Source organism: Cherax quadricarinatus, chromosome 1, assembly GCF_038502225.1.
Source record: "Cherax quadricarinatus isolate ZL_2023a chromosome 1, ASM3850222v1, whole genome shotgun sequence".
Classification (NCBI taxonomy): Eukaryota; Metazoa; Arthropoda; class Malacostraca; order Decapoda; family Parastacidae; genus Cherax; species Cherax quadricarinatus.
In genome coordinates, this window is record NC_091292.1 from 2,935,077 (window position 1) to 2,956,361 (window position 21,285).

The following is a 21,285-nucleotide window of genomic DNA, read 5'->3' on the forward strand; positions in this document are numbered from 1 at the left end:
GCGCGTAAGCCACTGGACCAGCTGGCTACAATAAGATTCTTCCAACTAGCCTATTTATACACCATATGGAGGTTGTAGTCAGCTGGCCCAGTGGATTACACGCTGGCCTGGAGTTTTATGACTCTCTTACCAAAAGTTCAATCCCCACCCATACCATGGTTTGTTTGCAATCATGTCATTGTGGTTTTCCAAGTCACTATGACAAAATTATGGAGGCATTAGAAAAAAAAATGCAGATGTGATATACACAGATTATGCCATAGGCATAATGAGGAAAGTAGGCAGATGAATTTTCAAGTTTCTAACACAGCAAAATCCATCATCAGTGAGGTAAACAGCTCAGCTATTCAAGGCACTGTCCTGGCACCTCTGCTGTTTCTTATCCTGATTGCAGACATAGATAAAAACACCCATCACAGATTTGCATCATTTGATGATGACACTAAAATAAGCATGAAAATCACCTCCGTAGAAGACACTGAAAAATTGCTGGAATATATAATAAGGGTTTTCCAATAGGTAGTGGAGAACAGCATGACGTACAGTGGTAGTAAGTTTCAGATTGGAGGGAGTAAGGAGGAAGTGAATGTGTTTGGATATTTGGGAGTGGACTTGTCAGCAGAATTGACAAAGGAAAAAAGGCGAGTGGCGCACTGAGGAGTCTGTGGAGACAACATTATCTGTTGAAGAAAAGAGGGGAATGTATGAGAGTATAGTGGTACCAATGCTCTTATATGGGTGTGAAGCATTGGTGGTAAATGTTGTAACAAGGACAAGAAGAAGACTGGAGGCAGTGGAGATGTCGTGTCTGACAGCAATGAAGATTAGAAGGAGGTGTGGGATTTCTAAAAGTATCATCCAGAGGGCTGAGGAGGGGTTATTGAGATGGTTCGGACATTTAGAGAGAATGATTTGGAGGGCATATAAATTTGTAGTGGAATGAAAGCTGGGTAGGAGTTGTCCTAGGAAAGGTTGGAGGGAGGGGGTAAAAAAGGTTTTGTGAGAGGGACTTGGACTTTTGGCAAGTGTGTGTGTGTGTGTGTGTGTGTGTGTGTGTGTGTGTGTGTGTGTGTGTGTGTGTGTGTGTGTGTGTGTGTGTGTGTGTGTGTGTGTTAGATAGGAACAAGTGGAAACAAATGGTTTTTATGACTTAATGTGCTGTTAAGAGTGTAAGCAAAGTAATATTTATGAAAGGATTCAGGGAAACCAGTTAGCAGGATTTGATTCCTGGAGGTGGGAAGTACAGTGCCTGCATTCTGAAGGAGTAGTGGAGATGTGTTGCAGCTTTTTACCTGTAGTGTCAGCATGCCTCTGGCAAGACAGTGATAGAGTGAATGATGATGAAAGTGTTTCTTCTTTTTCAGGTCACTCTGCATTGGTGGGAAATGGCTGATGTGTTAATAAAAAATAAAACATGAAAATTCTGGGAGTAATGTCAGCTGATCTTTTTTTTTTTTTTTTCAAGGAACACAAAGGCAAATGTCATGACAGCTGGGAACATGACCAGGTGGATAATGAAAACTTTCAAAGCAAGGAAAAATAATACCAGTAGTGACACTTGTCAAATCACTTATGCTCTCTCGTTTAGAGATCATTTATGGCCTACATAGAGCCACTAAAGCATTTAAATTACTGGGAGCGCCTTATGGTCATAAATTTGTACTTGCTAGAGCGGAGGAAGGAGAGAGATACATGATAATATATCCCTGGAAAATACTTGAGGGTCTTGTCCCAAATCTGCACACTGCCATAACAACATAATGGGGTGAAAGATATGAGAGGAAATGTAAAATAAACCCAGTGAAAAGCAAGGGCACTGTGGACACAATGAGAGAACATGATATCAACATGCATGGGCCCAGACTATTCAACATCTTATCAGAAGATATCAGAAACACTGTTGGGACAGCTGTAGTAGTCTTCAAGAGGAAACTGGCCAAGTATCTTCACTAGATATCAGATCAACCAGGCTGATAAGTTTTGAATTTTCAACATTGGTGTATCATACTTAGAAAAAGGCTGGGACTCGACTCGACTGGGATTTTTATTGGAATGTGTAAATATCAATTTGCTTGAAAAATAAATGTTGCTGGTATTTTTTTCCTGTGAAATAACTTATGCCTTTTGTGAATGGGTTCAGCCTTGAATAGCCAATGCCTATAATGAAAAAGGATGATATCTTTTGGGTTTAGACTGTGTAGGTGCAGATTTATTAAAATAGTTAATAAACTTTTAATTTTGTCTTCTCTGCAGTACCTGGAGAATGCATCTTCTGATCAGTTTCAAACATTTAAGTGGTGTATTTTTCTCAATGGTTGGTTCACATTGATTATGGGTTGTGTAAATTTTAATATGCCAGTTTTATGAAACAAATTAGTTTCCATGCAATAACTGAGGAATGCCTCTTCTGATCAACTTCAAACCTTGAATGCTAGTATATCTTGGAGAAATACTTGGACTAATTTTGAGCTGTGTAGATACCAGTTTGCTTAGGAAACTGGAAAATTGAAAGACTGCTTTCGTGCAGTAATATGTGGAAACCTCAGCTAGTTGGCTTCAAACTTTGAAGGCAATAACTTCAGAGTTCCAACCTCTAACAGCTTCCAACTTAGTGCTGGTGGGTTTTGCTTTCATATTAGTCTGTATAATAACTAGAGAAAGCATCTTCTTATTGGCCTCGAGAGATGTCTTGATGACTGTGAAAGGGATTGGAATGAAACCCCACTTCCTTGGATCAAGTTTCGATTTCCTCTGATTCCCCAAGGGCTGTTTGAGTGATTCCCTTAAAAATAGTAATTATGCTCATAGTGTATTTTAGTGGAAGAAGCTGGTTTGCCATTTTTGTTAAAGAAATTAATTTGTATATTAGTAAATGATTCAGATCTTCAGTGCTACATTCTTTTCTGTTTATTCCTTTTGTGTTTTTTGAGGAAGCAGGGGCTGGACTAATGGGATATGGGATCCCTTTCTTTAACCCTTTGACTGTTTCGGTTGTATATATACGTCTTATGAGCCACCGTGTTTGACGTATATATACTCAAAAATTCTAGCGGCTTCAAATCAAGCAGGAGAAAGCTGGTAGGCCCACATGTGAGAGAATGGGTCTGTGTGGTCAGTGGGCACCATATAAAAAAAATTCTGCAGCACGCAGTGCATAATGAGAAAAGAAACTCCGACTGTGTTTTTAGATTAAAACACCGAATTTGAGGTGTATTTTCGTATAGTTTTTATGGTTATATTCTCGTTTTCTTAAGTCAGATTTCATAGAATGGAAAACATATTATAGAAATAGAGGTGATTTTTATTGATTTTACTATGAAAAGGACCTTGAAATGGAGCTCAAAGTAGGGGAAATGTTTGATTTTTGCCAATGTTCGAGAGTAAACAAATGATGTCATTGTCCAATAAATGTCCAACTGGCCATTCTAATATGCAGTCATGAATGGGTTGATGTTATTTATACAATTATTACAATATTGCAGTAGTTTGCATAACAGTAAATCATCTATTCAAAATAGAAAACAAGAGTAATATCAGAGGGGCCTGGAGACATGACTGATGAACAAAGAACATGTTATTTTAGAGCCAGCAATATCTGCATTGTTCATTCTGGACCCTATTTTGAAATTGGCATATTTTTTAATTTGCGTGAAATTGGCCAAATTGCCAATTTCTGATCACTTTATTGAGTAGTTGAAATCGGTAAATGGGCAGTTTCTTGTACTCAATCGATAGAACAAATGGAATTCTAAAGAAATAGTTATCAGTTTGGTCATCTGGAACAATGGAATTAGCCGAAAATAGGGCTCAAAGTGTGTGAAATCACCGATTCGTAAATATCGCTGGGGTCGCTAACTTTGTGAGAGCGTAATTCAGTAAGTTTTCCATCAGATTTCATACTTTTGGTGTCATTACCATCGGGAAAAGATTCTCTATCATTTCATAAGAAATTTTTTGTTTTGTTTTTTTTTTTCAAATATTTTGCGACACCAGGAGACACCTCAGGATTTGGGGTTTCAACAGTCAGAGGGTTAATACCACAGTGTCTAAAATACATCTAGTTAGCACCACAGCCCAGTTGATACCACAGTGTCTGAAATACATCTAGTTAGCACCACAGCTCAGTTAATTAGAAACAAGGGTAAAACTTATCAAGTTCCCTCTTGAAGACTGTCAAGGGTTTGTTAGTACTTCCCTTATATTTGAGGGATGGTTTTTGAAAGGGTTTGAACCCATTATTCTTATGGATTATTTCTTAGTGTACTTATTGTATCCCGTGCCTTTCATGGTGGGCTAATTTTCATTGTCTCTCATGACTTTTCCTCTTGTAATGATTTATTTCAGCATGAAGATTTGTATCAGTTCGTCTAGTATTTTCCAGGTATAAATAATGACAAATATTTCTTGCCTGCACTCCAGGGAGTATATACAGTTTATAATAATAATGTAATGATAATAATACAGTAATAATAATAATTTAAGGTAGTAGGTTGGTAGACAGCAACCGCCCAGGGAGGTACTACTGTCCTGCCAAGTGAGTGTAAAATGAAAGCCTGTAATTGTTTTACATGATAGTAGGATTGCTGGTGTCCTTTTTTCTGTCTCATGAACATGCAAGATATCAGGTACATCTTGCTACTTCTACTTACACTTAGGTCACACTACACATACATGTACAAGCATATATATACACACACATAAGAACATAAGAAAGGAGGAACACTGCAGGCCTGTTGGCCCATACTAGGCAGGTCCTTTACAATCCATCCCACTAACAAAACATTTGCCCAACCCAACTTTCAATGCTCCCCAAGAAATAAGGTCTGGGTTTTCTTCTGTTTTCTTTCTAGTTCTTCTTGTTTATTTCCTCTTATCTCCATGGGGAAGTGGAACGCTAGTAACCCCTTCTCCTGTATATATTAGTACTAAATTTAAAAGGAGAAACTTTCATTTTTCCTTTTGGGCCACCCTGCCTCGGTGGGATACGGTTGGTTTGTTAAAAAAAAAAATAATAATACAATAATAATAATAGTAATAATAATAATAATTTCTACAAGTACATGTACAATGTGCACATGCCTAGCTGACAACAATGACATAGTACTACATAGAAAGCACCTTGTTATGCAGAACATTTCGGGCAAGTTAGGTCAATTTTGTCCCTAGGATGTGACCCACACCAGTTGACTAAAACCCAGGTACCTATTTTACCGATAGGTGAGCAGGGACAACAGGTACCGATGATTGAACCACTGACCTCAATGTGTGAGCTAGTATTGAAAGTTCTCTGGCATTGAAGTTCTCTGTACATTGTCCTGATCTACATTTGTGTCAGGTTTAAATGTGTATGGCAGTATTCCAGTCTGGAGTGTGCAAACACTTTAAAGTTATCAACATTTGATTGACACTGTGATCGGTAGATTGAATTTCAGAAATATCTGCTCATAGATGGTGTTGCTGAGAAATTGTTTACTAGCAGTTTTTCATGAATGATTTTTTTTTTCAGGAAATTAGTAGCTATACATTATTACACTATAAAAATTTGCCTAATTAAGATTGCTTTATACACATTAAAATCACAGTAATGTATAGGCAGCAGTCATAAATAGCAATTTCTGTGTAATTATGTAATCAGGGAGACTTAATATTGTCACCTTTAATTGAATGCAATGATACTTAGCTATAGGACCCAGTCAGGGATTGTATTTCAACCACATCTGCCTTTCTAGGTAGAGCCACGACAGAACCTCATCAGCATTGTATGATAATTAGCCCCATAAACACATTTGACTACTAGGCAAAGGCATGTTTATAATTTATTTATAGTTATGCTATTATCTGAACCCCAGTAAAGCATTGTGAAAATCCATAAACTAATATACCCACATTACATGCTATGTCACTATATTGTAGTTGCAGAATAGGCATGGCAGTCTGCTTGTTTCAGTTGGTAGCATCCTGTGCATGTTGAGTGTGTAATGTTAACAGCATTACAGACTAGTTTATTCATTCTTTTCATTGTAGGATAATATATTACTGTATTAGTGCATTCCAATTTAAATTTTTATATTCTAAATATTTGTTGTATCTCTTTACAGAATCCTGATAGCTACCCGATACAGATTGACATGGGTGACCCAGTTTCGGGGGGTAATAGATCTGGTGAGGTTTGCAGTGGCCGAACTCGTAAACGAATTCTTGATCCTTTGGAAGCTCACGAGGATGACAACAATGCTCGCCGTCTTGGAGTCTTCACTGACTGGCAAGAAGCAATAAAAAGCATAGGAGTGCCGAGTAAAAAAGGTACTGTAGCTATTATATGTACAGTTTTTATATCTGAAAAGCAGTATAAATTTTCATAAATTATATTACAGTATACTCCTATACTGTACATGACTAGTAGCTTACCTGTAGACAATTCCAGGAATCACTGCGTCTGTAGTGCAGTCCTAGACCAAGCCTCTTGGTTGATGGCCTGATAATCAGGCTGTTGGTGCTAGCTACACTCAGTCCACTGTAGGCAACTCAGCCTGGTTGTTTAGGAACTGACCTGAACTTAGGTTTCCCCTTGAGGACAGGTAAGCGTCTATTGCTGATTTCCCTTATGTATGAAAGGATAATGTTGAAATGTTTAGGTCCTTTTACACTTATTGAGTTGTTACTAAGTGTACTCACTGCTCTCTGCTTTTTATTGGAGGTGCAGTACAGTGAACCTCTGTGTAATGGACTAATAGTGGGAATGGGAGGCCACTTTAACAAAAATCCTTTGTTTGAAAATGGTCAAGGTTGCCAACTACAGGACATGGACAAATGTCCAATGCAGCAGACTTAAGTCTGCTGTATTGGTGGCATTACCAGACATACTAAGAGTAAGCTACACTATTGCAATATGGTAGAGTAAATTACAGTACTGTACCCGAACATAATTAGAGTAATTTTTTACCTCTTCTGGTGGATAGAATCTTGAGCTTACAGTTGGATTACCATGTTGTCTAGCAGTGACTCGGAATAACTTTTGTTGAGTCAGAGAAGCTGTAAAGCTCCAGCATAAACATTGCAGATGGTGTGGGAGACATAGATGGCTCAACAGGCATAGATGGTTAAGGACACTTAGATTGTTTTGACTTCCTTTTAGATGGTTTGGGAGATACAGAATAATGAACAGGTTTACAGAATACATCAGGTTTCATTTGTTTTTCACACTGATGCTGCTCCCTCGTGACAAATTCCCTTAAAGTTAAAAAATATGGCTAATAGGCCTGCATTTCTCTGATGTCCATGTATATGATGAGAACCTTAATTGCATCTGATACGGATGACAATTTGGGTAGCCTCACAGTCTCTCTTTTGTTGTTATCACTATCCTGTTCATCCAGAGGGTGCTAATAGCTTCATCTGTAATTTCTGGATCACTCAACATCTGGTAACCATGATCCAACCATTCAGTCACATCTTCCTTCATAACATCTGTTTCTCCCACTCTCTGAATGGTTCAGTGAAAAATCACTGGCCTTGAACCCCTCAGTGACCAACTTGCTACTGTATTGCACTCAAATTTTCAAAGGAATTGAAGTTACCCAACCCTTTCTCAGATCAAACTTGATTACATCCCTTTCCCATGTCTCATGAATATAACAGTCATAATAATAATAATAATCCTAAGTAGTAGGTTGGTAGACAGCAACCACCCAGGGAGGTACTACCATCTTGCCAAGTGAGTGTAAAACAAAAGCCTGTAATTATTTTACATGATGGTTGGATTGCTAGTGTCTTTGTTCTGTCTCATAAACATGCAAGATTTCAGGTACATCTTGATACTTCTACATACACTTAGGTTACACTACACATGCATGTGCAAGCATATATATACACCCCTCTGGGTTTTCTTCCGTCTTCTTACTAGTTCTTGTTCTTGTTTATTTCTTCTTATCTCCATGGGGAAGTGGAACAGAATTCTTCCTCCATAAGCCATGCATGTCGTAAGAGGCGACTAAAGTGCTGGGAGCAAGAGGCTAGTAACCCCTTCTCCTGTATATATTACTAAAGTTAAAAAGAGAAACTTTTGTTTTTCTTTTTTTGGGCCACCCTGCCTTGGTGGGATACTGCCAGTTTGCTGGAAGAAAGGAAGAATAATAATAGTAATTTAAATGTGAATAAAGTACAGTGGACCCCCGGTTAACGATATTTTTTCATTCCAGAAGTATGTTCAGGTGCCAGTACTGACCGAATTTGTTCCCATAAGGAATATTGTGAAGTAGATTAGTCCATTTCAGACCCCCAAACATACACGTACAAACGCACTTACATAAATACACTTACATAATTGGTCGCATTGGGAGCTGATCGTTAAGCGGGGGTCCACTGTATATACTTGATACTAACTTGCTTTCATCTGCTATGTTCACAGGTTACATATCTGTAGAAGGAGGCCATCAGCGACACTGGGAATCAGAGGACATTGATCAAGGACTTGCAGAAGATTTTGATGACTCCCTTTCAGGTTTAGGGGTTGACATAAGCACTGTGAGTAATGTTATGAGCATTTATTGATGCCTTCTGTCATTTTATTCAGACAGAGTACACTACTTGCCTCATAATAGTCAGGTATCTAAATAACAGGGTCTAAACTTGGTAGAGATTGCACCACTTATGCATGTTGCGGTATACTACATGTGTGTGACTGATATGTGTGTATGAGGTGGCAATATTCACGTATATTGCAATATATGTATCTGATAGGTGTACGTGAGATGGCACCACTGTCATACACTGCATCGTAATGTGACTGACAAATGTATATGATTGAGTAAATACTACAAAATACAATATTCAGCAAAACTAGTCTGTAACTTTTATGGCCTTTATACAATATTATAAGTGGCTGTCATGTGTCCACTCTTCTTTTTCATCAGAATTCATATTTTTTCTTATAAACACTGGTAATCATTTTGTAATTTGCCTTTAATCATTTTCTACCTTGTTCATTTTTCTTTAATTGTGGATGCCAGGTGATAGCTGCATATTCCATTTTTAACTCAAGGTAATTTTTTTGGATTTTTTTTTTTTAGCACTTCCTACATTCATTTATCCAAATGTTATTTTTAAAGCTACCCGGAGCCTAAACTGGAGTGTGTTCTGAGGGTGAGTGCCTCTGTGGCCCGGTGGATGACCTAATTAACCAGGCTGTTGGTACTAGCTTCACGAGGTCTAACAAAACACCACAGCCCAGCTAATCAGGCACTGACTAGAGAAACTTAATCAAATCCTTCTTGAAGACAGCCAGGGGTCTGTTGGTAATTCCCCTCTTATATTTGAAGGAAGGATGTTGAAAAATCTTGGTCCCTTCACAGTTATTGAGTTTTCCCTCAGTGTACTCATTGCACCCATGCTTTTCATTGGGGTATTTTGCACTGTTGGCCAGTGTTCTGAAGAGTTTACTGGTTTACAGTTGAATTTTCCTGGAATTTTTTCTCCCATATTTAACCCTTTCAGGGTCCAGAGGCCAAATTTCAAAGTGTGCACCAGGGTCCAAGAATTTTCAAAAAATAATTTTGTTATTTTTTCTTATGAAATGGTAGAGCATCTTTTTCTGAAGGTAATAAAACAAAAAGTACGAAATTTGATGGAAAATTGATGAAATTATGCTCTCGCGAATTTTGATGTGTCGGCGATATTTACGCATCGGCGATTTTGCCGACTTTGACTCCCATTTTAGGGCAATTACAGTATTCCAGTCAACCAAATTCCTAGCTATTTCACTAGTATTACTTCTGTTCTATCGATTGAGCACAAGAAATCGCCAAATCAACTGTTTCAGCAACAAAATAAAGTGACCGGAAATTGGTAATTCGGCCAATTTAATGCAAAGTTCAAAATATTCCAATTTCAAAATAGCGTCCAAAATAAACAATGCAGGCATTACTGGCACTAAACTAACATTTCCTCTGTTCATTAGTTACGTTTTCAGGCTTTGCAAATGAATTCCATTTTGATTTTTTATTCACATAATGAATTTTTATTCACACCAAAAAATAGAAGATTTACTGTTATGCAAGACTGTAATAATTGTATAAATAATATCACCACATTTGTGAATGTATATTAGACCCACCAGCTGTCATGTATTAGACTTGTGAGGTCATTTGTTTACTCTTGAACATCGACAAAAATTTAACATTTCTGCTCGTTTGAGCTAAGTTTCAAGCCATTTTCAGTACTAAAACCAATCAAAATCATCTCTATTTCTGTAGTATATCTTCCATTCTATCATATGAGACCAAGAAATTGCAAATACAACTATAAAAAACATACAAAAAAACACTGCAAAGTTGTTGTTTTAATCGAAAATTACGGTCTCAGTTTTTTTCTCCCAGTATGCACTGTGTGCTACAGGATTTGTTTTATGTGGTGCACACATACCACATAGTTATATTCTCTCATATCTAGGCCCAAATTTACTGCTCACAGCTTATCAGAGTGAACTGAGCTCATGGCGTAGATCTACGGTTTGGACCCTGAACGTAAAGCCGTAGATCTATGGCACGGACCCTGAAAGGGTTAACACATTTGACCCAATTTACTAGTCATACTTGGAATGGAAGGAGGTATAGAAGACATAAATGAAAGGATTACAAAGTTTCTTTTGAGTACCACTTGACTTTCACTAATACTGTACTAAGTCTGCGTACAAGCACATTGAGAACTGTGACACACATTTTTATTTAATTTTTATGTGGAATTTTTAGATACTACACAATATATTAACTTAGGTTCACAGTTCTGCACTATTTTATACTAGTGACTGGTAAAGAAGATACTGATGTAAACAGTGATGAGAAGTGTTATGTATTAAAAGCAGTGGATTAGTGGAGGAGGCAGCAGATCACTAGGTATGTTGAAGTGAAACTTCTTCACTTCCATGCATGTATCATCAAAAATAAAGCTGTAAGGCACGAGAGAGAGAGAGAATGAGAAAGAGAGAGAGAGCACACACATTGTTGAATGCTGTTGCTACTGCACACCAGATCAGTTTATTTACAGATGGAGTGAGAATGGCAGCCAGTATCACACCATATCTATTTATTCAAAGTAGAATTATTTGTAATAAATACAGCACTGTAGCTTTAGCAACAACTGTCTTTATATAAAACAAATACTGTACCATATTATGATTTTTTCATGTTGTAATAGAGCCAACACATCTGTGCCACACTGAATTATAAGTGGCACCAGTCAGAATTAGAAGTTCTATGCATTGCTCTTGGTGCATCACATGCATACATTACACTATACTGTAAGTAGATCCTGCCACTACTACCACCTCAGGTGATGCTTAACTTACCTTCACTACTTCTCAGTAATTACACTGAAGAATTTGGAAGAAGTCGTGTTCAGTATAGTATATAATTTTTTGATAGTTTTTCAGTTTTTATACAGCACTTTTTTATGTACTGTTCTATAATTGATGTTGATGTTAATGGAGTATTAAAATTAACATTGACTACAGATCTTGAATGTCAGGGAAAATGTTAACTTGTTGTATCAAGGGTAATGATTTAATTAATACTGTTGATATTTTTATTATTTCTAGAAATTTTTATAGCAAAGTTTTACCTTATTGTGATTTTATGGGCAAAATAGAAACATCGAAAACAATAATTAAAAATTAAGTGGCAAGCTAGAGAGTCTTTAAAAAAAATGAATTTGATAAAGAAAGTGTCACTTATGGGGCTTTTATTCACCCTACCCTAGGTCACTGTAAAGCCCAGCTTTAATTTGAAGTGTGATACCAACTTCACCCCAGAATGCCACCCACAACAGTCAGCTACTGCCCAGATACTTCTAGCTGAACAAGGGCAGAAGGTGTAAGGAAACATACCCAACATGTACACCTGCACCTGGATCGATCCCAAGTAATTTGGTTACAAGCCAAAAATGTTACCACGAGAAACTAACCACCTATAATCTGGAGGATAGTACTTAGAGTACTGTAGTGTACAGTGTTAACTGTTGGTCACATAATGAGGAGTTCTGTTCTATTATGTAACACCTGAGAAATTTAACTTGTATTTTCTGACCACTGCATAGCTGTCTATATGTCAGAAATATACAGATCGTAGACATTAATATAATGTTTGTCACAGAATAGATAGTAATACAAACATTAGAGAAATTTTGAATCATGATGCAAATGTAAAGAAAATAAATTAATAATTTGTCTTAGTTATTGCAATCATAGTGGTATAAAAATTATAATACTTTGTGTTTATACACAAGCCATCCTGTTAAAATGTGAAATGGAAACAATATTTATGGTAAAAGGCTTCAACCTTCTTGTGTGAGTTTGCACAAGAAAGGGTAGCACTGTGTGTGTGGTTGCCAGATAAACTTTCCACTAATGTAAGGCGACCCAAAGAAGGAAAAGCATAAACAAACATGTACTGTACATACAATATGTATCAGGATACAGTCTGTGCTCTTATTAGTAGTCATCTTTATTTTTTAATATTTTCCATCTGCAGGCATCGTACAACATGAGTGAGGCTTTACTTGCTCTTCCTTCTGTGTCACAGTTCAAGGAGGAGGCAGCATCACCAAACCAAGACAAGCAAAGTATTACATCGTCCACCCCTGCAACATTTGATGATTCGTCACAAAGCAATACAACTGACAGGCTTTTCAAGTAAGTTGTACTCTGTTAGCTGTGTGTAAGTATTTTCAAGTTATCCAAGTACAACCTCTCCTCACTTAACGATGGAGTTCCGTTCATGAGACCACGTCGTTAAACAAATTTGTCGCTAAGTGAGGATCACACTATAATGGTAGTGAGTTTGTGTCAACCATCCTTGATATTGTGTTAATGTCACCTTTGCACCATTTATAACATTTCTGGTATATTTTTAAATGTTTATATAGTAGTGTACTGTATATTGAAATAAACAGAATAGAGGAAATCAGCTCTAATATACATTATTTAGGTATGCATATTGGTCAGAGAGCCCATCATAGTCCGAGGCATTGGTAAATGAGTAAGTCGCTAAGTGAGAAGATGCTGTATATGCATAGAAGTCTGATAAACACTGTCTAATGAGAAAAAAATGGACACAAGGGAGACAGCAAAAAAGGATAACATGAGTTTTATATATTTTGATCTCATACTGAACAGAGCCACTGTGTAGCACCAATATATAAAGAACTGATAAATTAGACACCTGTGCAACACTTGGATATCTTTATTGTGAAAACGTTTCACGACACAGTGGCTTCATCAGTCCAGTACAAAGAATGGTGAAGATCAGAAGGGTAAGGAGTTTGAGGATCAGTCCCTCAAAACCTGTAGTCGATGTAATTGACTCTTGGCTAAGGGACTAATTACCTCGGTCTCCTTCTGATCTTCACCATTCTTCTTTATATTGGGCTAATGAATCCAGTGTGTGGTGAAATGTTTCCACAATAAAGATACCCAAGTGTTGCACAGGTGTCTAATATATCAACTTGTGGGTTCTCTGAATCATTTATCTACATATACGGAACTCTTCTTCTGTATTATTGTCTCTGTGTTGGTTTGCTGGTGTCTTACCCAATTTTTTTTTTTCTTCAGCAAGTTGGCCGTCTCTCACCAAGGCAAAGTGACCCAAAAAGAAAATACTTTCATCATCATTCAACACTTTCACCTCACTCGTACATAATCACTGTCTTTGCAGAGGCGCCCAGATACAACAGTTTAGAAGTACCTCCAAACTGTCAATATTACAGACCCCTCCTTTAAAGTGCAGGCATTATACTTCCATCCAGGATTCAAGTCCGGCTAAATCTATAATTACCAGTTTCCCTGAATCCCTTCACTAAATATTACCCTGCTCACACTCCAACAGCTCGTCAGGTCCCAAAAACCATTCATCTTGATTCACTCTTATCTAACACGCTCACATGTGCTTTCTGGAATTCCAAGCCACTCACCCACAAAGCCTACTTTACCCCCTCCCTCCAACCTTTTTGAGGGTGACCCCTGCCCTGCCTTCCTTTCCCTACAGATTTATAATTCAAATTCAAATTCTAAGTTTATTCTCTATAAAGATTACAATGTTGAATTTACAGAATTTGGTTGTTGTGTGGTTTACATGTAGTTAAATAATGATTACAGACTGTACCACTAGAACGCCTAGCATGGCTAGGCATTTCGGGCAGACTTAGTTTAATTCTTTATTTTAAAATATTACAAATTATGAGGTAAGTTAGTATTATGGCTAAGTGACTAAATACTAGTTTGTGAGTTTAGCAATGTGAATGCTTTTGTTTTGGCACAGTACATAGTTTCAGTATTGGAGTATCATAGGATTCATTATTTTAAGATTGAGATTAATATTTCTGTTTATGGTCAAATGGGTGAGTGAGTGTAAGTGTGAACCACCAGGTGGTATTCGTGTAGTTAGTTGATGGGGTTTATCAGGGAGATAAGATGTTTTCTAATGGTAGTTTTGAAGGTGATGAATGTGTCTGCAGTTCTAGAGTTCTCAGATAGGGTGTTCCAGATTTTAGGGCCTTTGACATACATTGAATTTTTGTAAAGGTTTAGTCGGACATGGGGAATGTCGTTGAGATGTTTGTGTCTGGTGTTATGCCTGTGGGTTCTGTCACAACTATCAAGAAAGCGTTTTAGGTCAAGGTTGATATTGGAGTTTAACCCTTTCAGGGTCCGTCCCGTAGATCTACGGCTTTACGGTGAGTGTCCAAACCGTAGATCTACGCCATGAGCTCAGCTCACTCTGATAAACTGTGAGTGGTACATTTGGGCCTAAATATGAGAGAATACATCTATGTGGTATGTGTGCACCACATAAAACAGATCCTGCAGCACACTGTGTATAATGAGAGAAAAAAACTGAGATCATGATTTTTTGATTAAAACAGCGACTTTGCAGTGTTTTTTCGTATGTTTTTTATAGTTGTATTTGCGATTTCTTGGTCTCGTTTGATAGAATGGAAGACATATTACAGAAATAGAGATGATTTTGATTGGTTTTAGCACTGGAAATGGCTTGAAACTGAGCTCAAAGTAGCAGAAATGTTAAATTTTTGCCGATATTCAAGAGTAAACAAACGACCTCACACATCTAATACACGCCAGCTGGTGGGTCTAATATACATTCACAAATATGGTGATGATATTTATACAATTATTACAGTATTGCATAACAGTAAATCTTCTATTTTTTGGTGTGAATAAAAATTCATTATGTGAATAAAAAATCAAAATGGAATTTATTTGTAAAGCCTCAAAATGTAACTAATGAACAGAGGAAATGTTAGTTTAGTTCCAGGAATACCTACATTGTTTATTCTGGAGCCTATTTTGAAATTAGAATATTTTGAACTTTGTGTTAAATTGGCCAAATTAACAATTTCCGATCACTTTATTTTGTAGTTGAAACAGTTGACTTGGCGATTTCTTGTGCTCAATCGATAGAATAGAAGTAATACTAGTGAAATAGCTAAGAATTTAGTTGATTGGAATAATGTAATTGGCCTAAAATGGGAGTCAAAGTCGGCAAAATCGCCGATTCGTAAATATCGCTGACACATCAAAATTCGCGAGAGCATAATTTCGTCAATTTTCCACCAAATTTCGTACTTTTTGTTTTATTACCTTCACAAAAAGATTCTCTACGATTTCATAAGAAAAAATAACAATTTTTTTTTTTAAATTCTTGGACACTGGTGCGTGACTTCAGATTTTGGCCTTGGACCCTGAAAGGGTTAAGGTCCTGTAGATGTAGATTGCACAGTAGTAAGTGTGGATGTACTGAACAGGGAGTAAGTTTAGATTTATGAAGAGTGGGGGGGTGTGTTGCCAGAGATGGGATTTAGTGATTATTCTTACTGCAGCTTTTTGTTGGGTTATTATTGGCTTTAGGTGTGTTGATCCCCAAGCACAAATAGCATAGGTGAGGTATGGATAAATAAGTGAGTGGTATAGTGTGAGAAGGGCATTTTGCGGCACGTAGTATCGTATCTTGGAGAGGATCCCAACTGTTTTGGATACTTTTTTGGTTATGTGTTGGATATGGGTGCTGAAATTCAGGTTGTTGTCAAGGTATAGGCCTAGGAATTTGCCCTCATTATGTCTGGTAATTAGAGTGTTGTCGATCTTAATGTTAATTTGTGCATCTCCTGCTCTGCTACCAAACATAATATAGTAGGTTTTGTCAGTGTTAAGCGTAAGTTTATTGGCTGTCATCCAAGTCGATATTTTGATCAGCTCCTCGTTAACAATGGTGTTGAGGGTGGCAAGATTAGGGTGAGAGATGACATAAGTCGTGTCGTCAGCAAAGAGAATGGGTTTCAGGTGTTGGGATACGTTTGGAAGATCATTGATGTATATGAGGAAGAGCAGGGGACCAAGGACACTTCCCTGCGGAACTCCAGTATCAAGTGGCCGTGTTGTTGATGCTGTGTCTTTAATGGTAACATACTGATACCTATTAGTAAGGTAAGATTTGAAATAAGCAAGCGCATGGCCTTTTATACCGTAATGGTCAAGTTTGTGGAGTAGGATGTCGTGGTCTACTGTGTCAAAAGCTTTTCTTAGGTCAATAAAAATTCTTAGTGGATATTCCTTATTTTCCAATGCTGTGTAAAGCAGATCTAGCATTTTTATGATTGCATCATTAGTGCTTTTATTTTTCCTAAATCAAAATTGGCAGGGGTTGAGTATGTTTTGTGCTGTTATAAATGAATATAGTCTCCTGTGCACGAGTTTCTCAAAGATTTTGGATAGCAATGGTAAGTTTGATATTGGCCTATAGTTGTTTAAGTCTGTAGGGTCACCACCTTTATGTATTGGTGTAACGCTTGCCATCTTGGGTAGTTTCGGGAAGGTGCTAGTTTCTAGTGACTTGTTAAAAAGTAACGAAATAGCATGCGAAAGGATATGGGCCGCTCGCTTGTACAGTAATGGTGGGACATTAGGCAGATTCCCTGAGTTGTTTTTAAGTGACTTTATAATCTCGGTGACTTCCGAGGGCTCAGTTGGTGCAAGATAGAAGGAATTTGGGAAATTCCCATCTAGGTAGTCCCCCGGCATGGGCATTAGTATGTGGGATTTTATTGGCGAGATTAGATCCTATGGTTGAGAAGAAGTCGTTTATCTTGTTAGCTGTGTCAGTGGGATGTAGTGGTGTTTCATTAGGTTTAGTTAGGACAATATTCTTGTTTTTTTTTTCAGTTTGTGGGTCCCTAGAATCTGAGAGAGTGTTTTCCAGGTCTTTTTTATATTTCCTCTAGTGTCTGTGAATCTACTGGAGTAGTATAGTTGTTTGGCTTTCTTTATTACTTTGGTGAGAACTGATGAATAGTGTTTAAGAATATCTTTGTGTATTAAGCCCTGTCTATATTGCTTTTCATATTGGTGTTTCTTATCAATGGATTTCAGAATGGTGCTGGTTAGCCATGGGCAACCAAGCCGTTTGTTTGTGATCTGTTTCGTTTTTATAGGACAATGTTTGTTGTATAGTCTAAGTAATTTGTTAAGAAAAATGTCTGTCCAGTCATCAATACCATTGGCCTTGGAGAATTCTGTATACGCTCTCCAAGTCATTCTACTTTGATCAGTTCTCTCTAAATGACCAAACCACCTCAACAACCCCTCTTCAGCCCTCTTACTAATACTTTTATTAACTCCACACCTCCTCCCAATTTCCACATTCCAAATTCTCTGCATATTATTTACACCACACATTGCCCTTCGACAAGACATCTCCACTGCCTCCAGCTGCTTCCTCACTGGAGCATTTGCAACCCAAGCTTCACACCCATATAAGAGTGTTGGTACCACTAAACTTTCATACATTCTCTTCTTTGCCTCCATGGATAACATTTTTTGTCTCCACAGATACCTCAATGCACCACTCACCTTTTTTTTCCTTCATCAGTTCTATGGTTAACCTCATCCTTCATAAACCCATCTGCTGACAAGTCAACTCCCAAATATCTGAAAACATTCACTTCTTCCATACTCCCTCTCTCCAATGTGGTATCCAATTTTTCTTTATCTAAATCGTTTCATACCCTCATCACCGTACTCTTATCTGTATTCACTTTCAACTTTCTACATTTACACACCCTCCCAAACTCGTCCACTAACTTATGCAACTTTTCTTTAGAATCTCCCATAAGCACAGTATCATCAGCAAAAAGTAACTGTGTCAATTCCCATTTTGTACTTGATTCCCCATAATTTAATCCCACTTCTCTCCCCAACACCCTAGCATTTACTTCTTACTTCTTTTACAACCCCATGTATAAATATATTAAACAACCATGGTGACATTAGACATCCCTGTCTAAGACCTACTTTTACCGGGAAGTAGTCTCCCTCTCTCCTACATACCCTAACCCGAGCCTGACTGTCCTCATAAAAACTCTTTACAGCATTTAGTAACTTTCTACCTATTCCATACATTTGCAACGTTTGCCCCATTGTTCCCCTATCCTTGGTTTTTTTTTTAAAAAAAAATGTAATGAACACATAAAAAGGGAAAGGGAGGGTTCCTAAAAAGGGTGGAAAGAGGGGGAGGTTTTAGGGGGGCTGTTTTTTGGAAAGTGGCATGGCGGTTGGAGGGGGGAAGGGGCGAATTTCGGGCCCTCGCGGGAGGAGCGGGGTAAAAAGTAAGGTTCGGGAACGTTAGTTCAAAGTGGACTTGAGCCCGGGAAAGGGAAAAGAAATCCTGACTTAAAGGAAATTTTGGGCTTTTAGGAATTTTTTTTCTTTTTTTATATGTTCAAGCTTTGATTCTAGCCCCTTTGCAAAAGCAGTGAAAATGTGAGTGTGGTGAAATTTAATTGTTATTTTTTTTTTGGGGATTTTTTTTTTTTTTGGGTCCCCTGCCTCGGTAGAGGCGGATTTGTTAAAAAAAAAAAAATTACATTCTTTTTTTTCCCCCTTTCCCCTTTATAAAAAGGAGCTATACATGCCCCTCAACCCTAGGTCCCTTCCCCTTTTCTACTTTTTTTTTTTCAAAAAGTCGGCCGCCCCCCACGGGCAGGGCCCCAAAAAAAAAAAACCCCAAAAAAGAAAATGCTTTTCATCATTCAACATTTTCCCCCCTCAAAATTCCCTTTTTGCAAGTTGCTCAAAATACAACAGTTTAGAAGCATATCTTAAAGATACAAAACATATCCCCCCAAACTGCCAATACCCCAAAACCCCCCTTTTGCAGGCATTTATTCCTTTTCCCAGGACTCAAGCCCAGTATGGGAAAATAACGGGTTTCCCTTGAATCCTTCACTAAATTTCCCCTGCTCACCCCCAACAGTTTCGGGCCCCCAATCCTTCGCCATTCACTCCTATCTCACCTACCCCTTTCAAGTCAAGCCCCCCAAAACCTCCTTTACCCCCTCTCCAACCCTTTGGGCCCCTACCTCCCTTCCCTTTCCCCATTAATTTATATTTTCATTCATTCCTTTGATCCATTCTTCAAATGACCAAACCACCTCAAAAACCCCCTCTTCTGCCCTCTCTATTATTTTTTATTAACCCACCCCTTTTTCCAAATTTTCCCACACCAATTTTCATAATTTTACACCACATTGCCCTTAAACAAGACATCCCCACTGCCCCCCTCCTCCCTCGCTGCTCATTTACCCCCCAAATCACCCATATAAGGGTTTTTACTACTATACTTTCATACATTCCCTTCTTTGCCTCCATAGATAACATTTTTTGACTCCACATATACCTCAGTGCATACATTTATTAAACATTTATTACATTTATTAAACAAAAATACTACCCACTCCAATACAATATTCCCCCCTGCTTTTAATATTTTATAATTTTTTTTTTGATTTTAAATTTAAGATTTTGTATTTCAAGTCGTTTTTTCACATTAATTTTAAAATACAGAAATTTACTAAATACCCAAAACACTGACAGGTAAACATTTACACCTTTTGGCTTTACTATTGTCTAGGAATTATAAATATTTACATTTTGGTCCCAGCAATGTTTTAGACAGCTTATACATGAAAAAAATTGAATCATGGTTTTAAGGGGTGTCACTAAACTGCTGACAGGGTAACTGGGTGACACTTGATTTCACGGGGCATGGAACCCTGGCTTTTAATTTTTTCATCTTACACATAAACATGTCTGTCTATCTTCTAGATATGTCTTATCTTTTCCTTTTGTGTATGTTGTCCCCCTGTGTGTGTGTGTGTTTTCTGCCTCCCTTTTGTGAAACTTGCCAGTCCTGTTGTTAGCATTATATTTCTAAAGCACAGTATAATTTTGTCTAGATTTTTTGGGTTATCCTGAAATTTTACACTTTTATTTGAACGATGTGTCCTTTGAGATAAAAAAGGACAGAGAGAAGATAAAAGAGATAGATAAACAGACAGATGGAGACAGAAAAGCCAGTAGCCAAACCGGTCAGCCACCGATCACCCCAGCGGTCAGCCAGCAGGCCAGCCACCCCCCAAACCACTAGTTCCAGTTGTTTTTTACAAAGGGCCCTAAGTTTGGACATTCGCAGTATACTCCAGTGTCCAAAATTGAAAGGATGTTCCCAAAAGCAATGAATTATTATTGAGGTTTTGATATTTCTGTCCCCCTGGGCCACATCCCCTCAAACCACAAAACTGGGGGTCAAAATCATTTTCCCTTTTTAAAATGGGAAAAATTAATACTACGATTTAGTGAATCCGGTGTTTGCACTGTTTGCTTGCTGGCCCCAAATTGAACTGGTGTCCCGGTACTAAGTGGTCCCAGTTTTTTTTAATACTGTGCACCCCAAAATGAAAGGGCCCCATTTTTGCTGACGGGCATCGGGGGAATTTTTCCCAAAATTTTGGGGGCGGGAAAAGATAAAATGTAGATCGTTTGGAGCGCTAATGAAGGCAGACCCGTTTGACATTAGGTTAAAATGCCCCTTGCATTCTGTAGCTGCTTTCCTGATGTTAGTTTGTTTTTATTACCTCCTCGAATTTAAAGAATGGGAATAAATAATAAATGAAACTGTAGGGGACAGTGCCACAGAGGTACACTTCATAGTTTTGTTCTCATTGACAATATTCTAAATACAATATCATGCTTGACACTCATCACAGTTATAAGTTTGAGCCCTGTTTGTCAAATGAGAGACCCTGCTCTGCATTAAATCTTAATGTAGGCAAGTCTTGTTTTAACATTGTAGGTTGCTTGCTTCCAATAAAGACTCTTTGAAAGAGGTCATGGCTCAAAGTTAAATATATTTTGACTGAAAAATATGTAGATATTTTGTCACACAA

General features: G+C 37.7%; 1 protein-coding gene across 4 annotated transcripts in view; it reads left to right on the forward strand.

The window, feature by feature from the left end:
* LOC128690876 (transcription factor CP2) overlaps nucleotides 1–21,285 on the forward strand; it is a 95,474-nt gene that overhangs the window by 19,363 nt on the left and 54,826 nt on the right. For all 4 annotated transcript variants that reach the window (XM_070083582.1, XM_070083514.1, XM_070083630.1 and 1 more), the window contains exons 2-4: nucleotides 6,099–6,303; nucleotides 8,408–8,523; nucleotides 12,522–12,682. In XM_070083582.1, coding sequence (XP_069939683.1) covers nucleotides 6,129–6,303; nucleotides 8,408–8,523; nucleotides 12,522–12,682 — 452 coding nt within the window. In that variant the 5' untranslated portion in view covers nucleotides 6,099–6,128. The remainder of the gene's footprint in view (nucleotides 1–6,098; nucleotides 6,304–8,407; nucleotides 8,524–12,521; nucleotides 12,683–21,285) is intronic.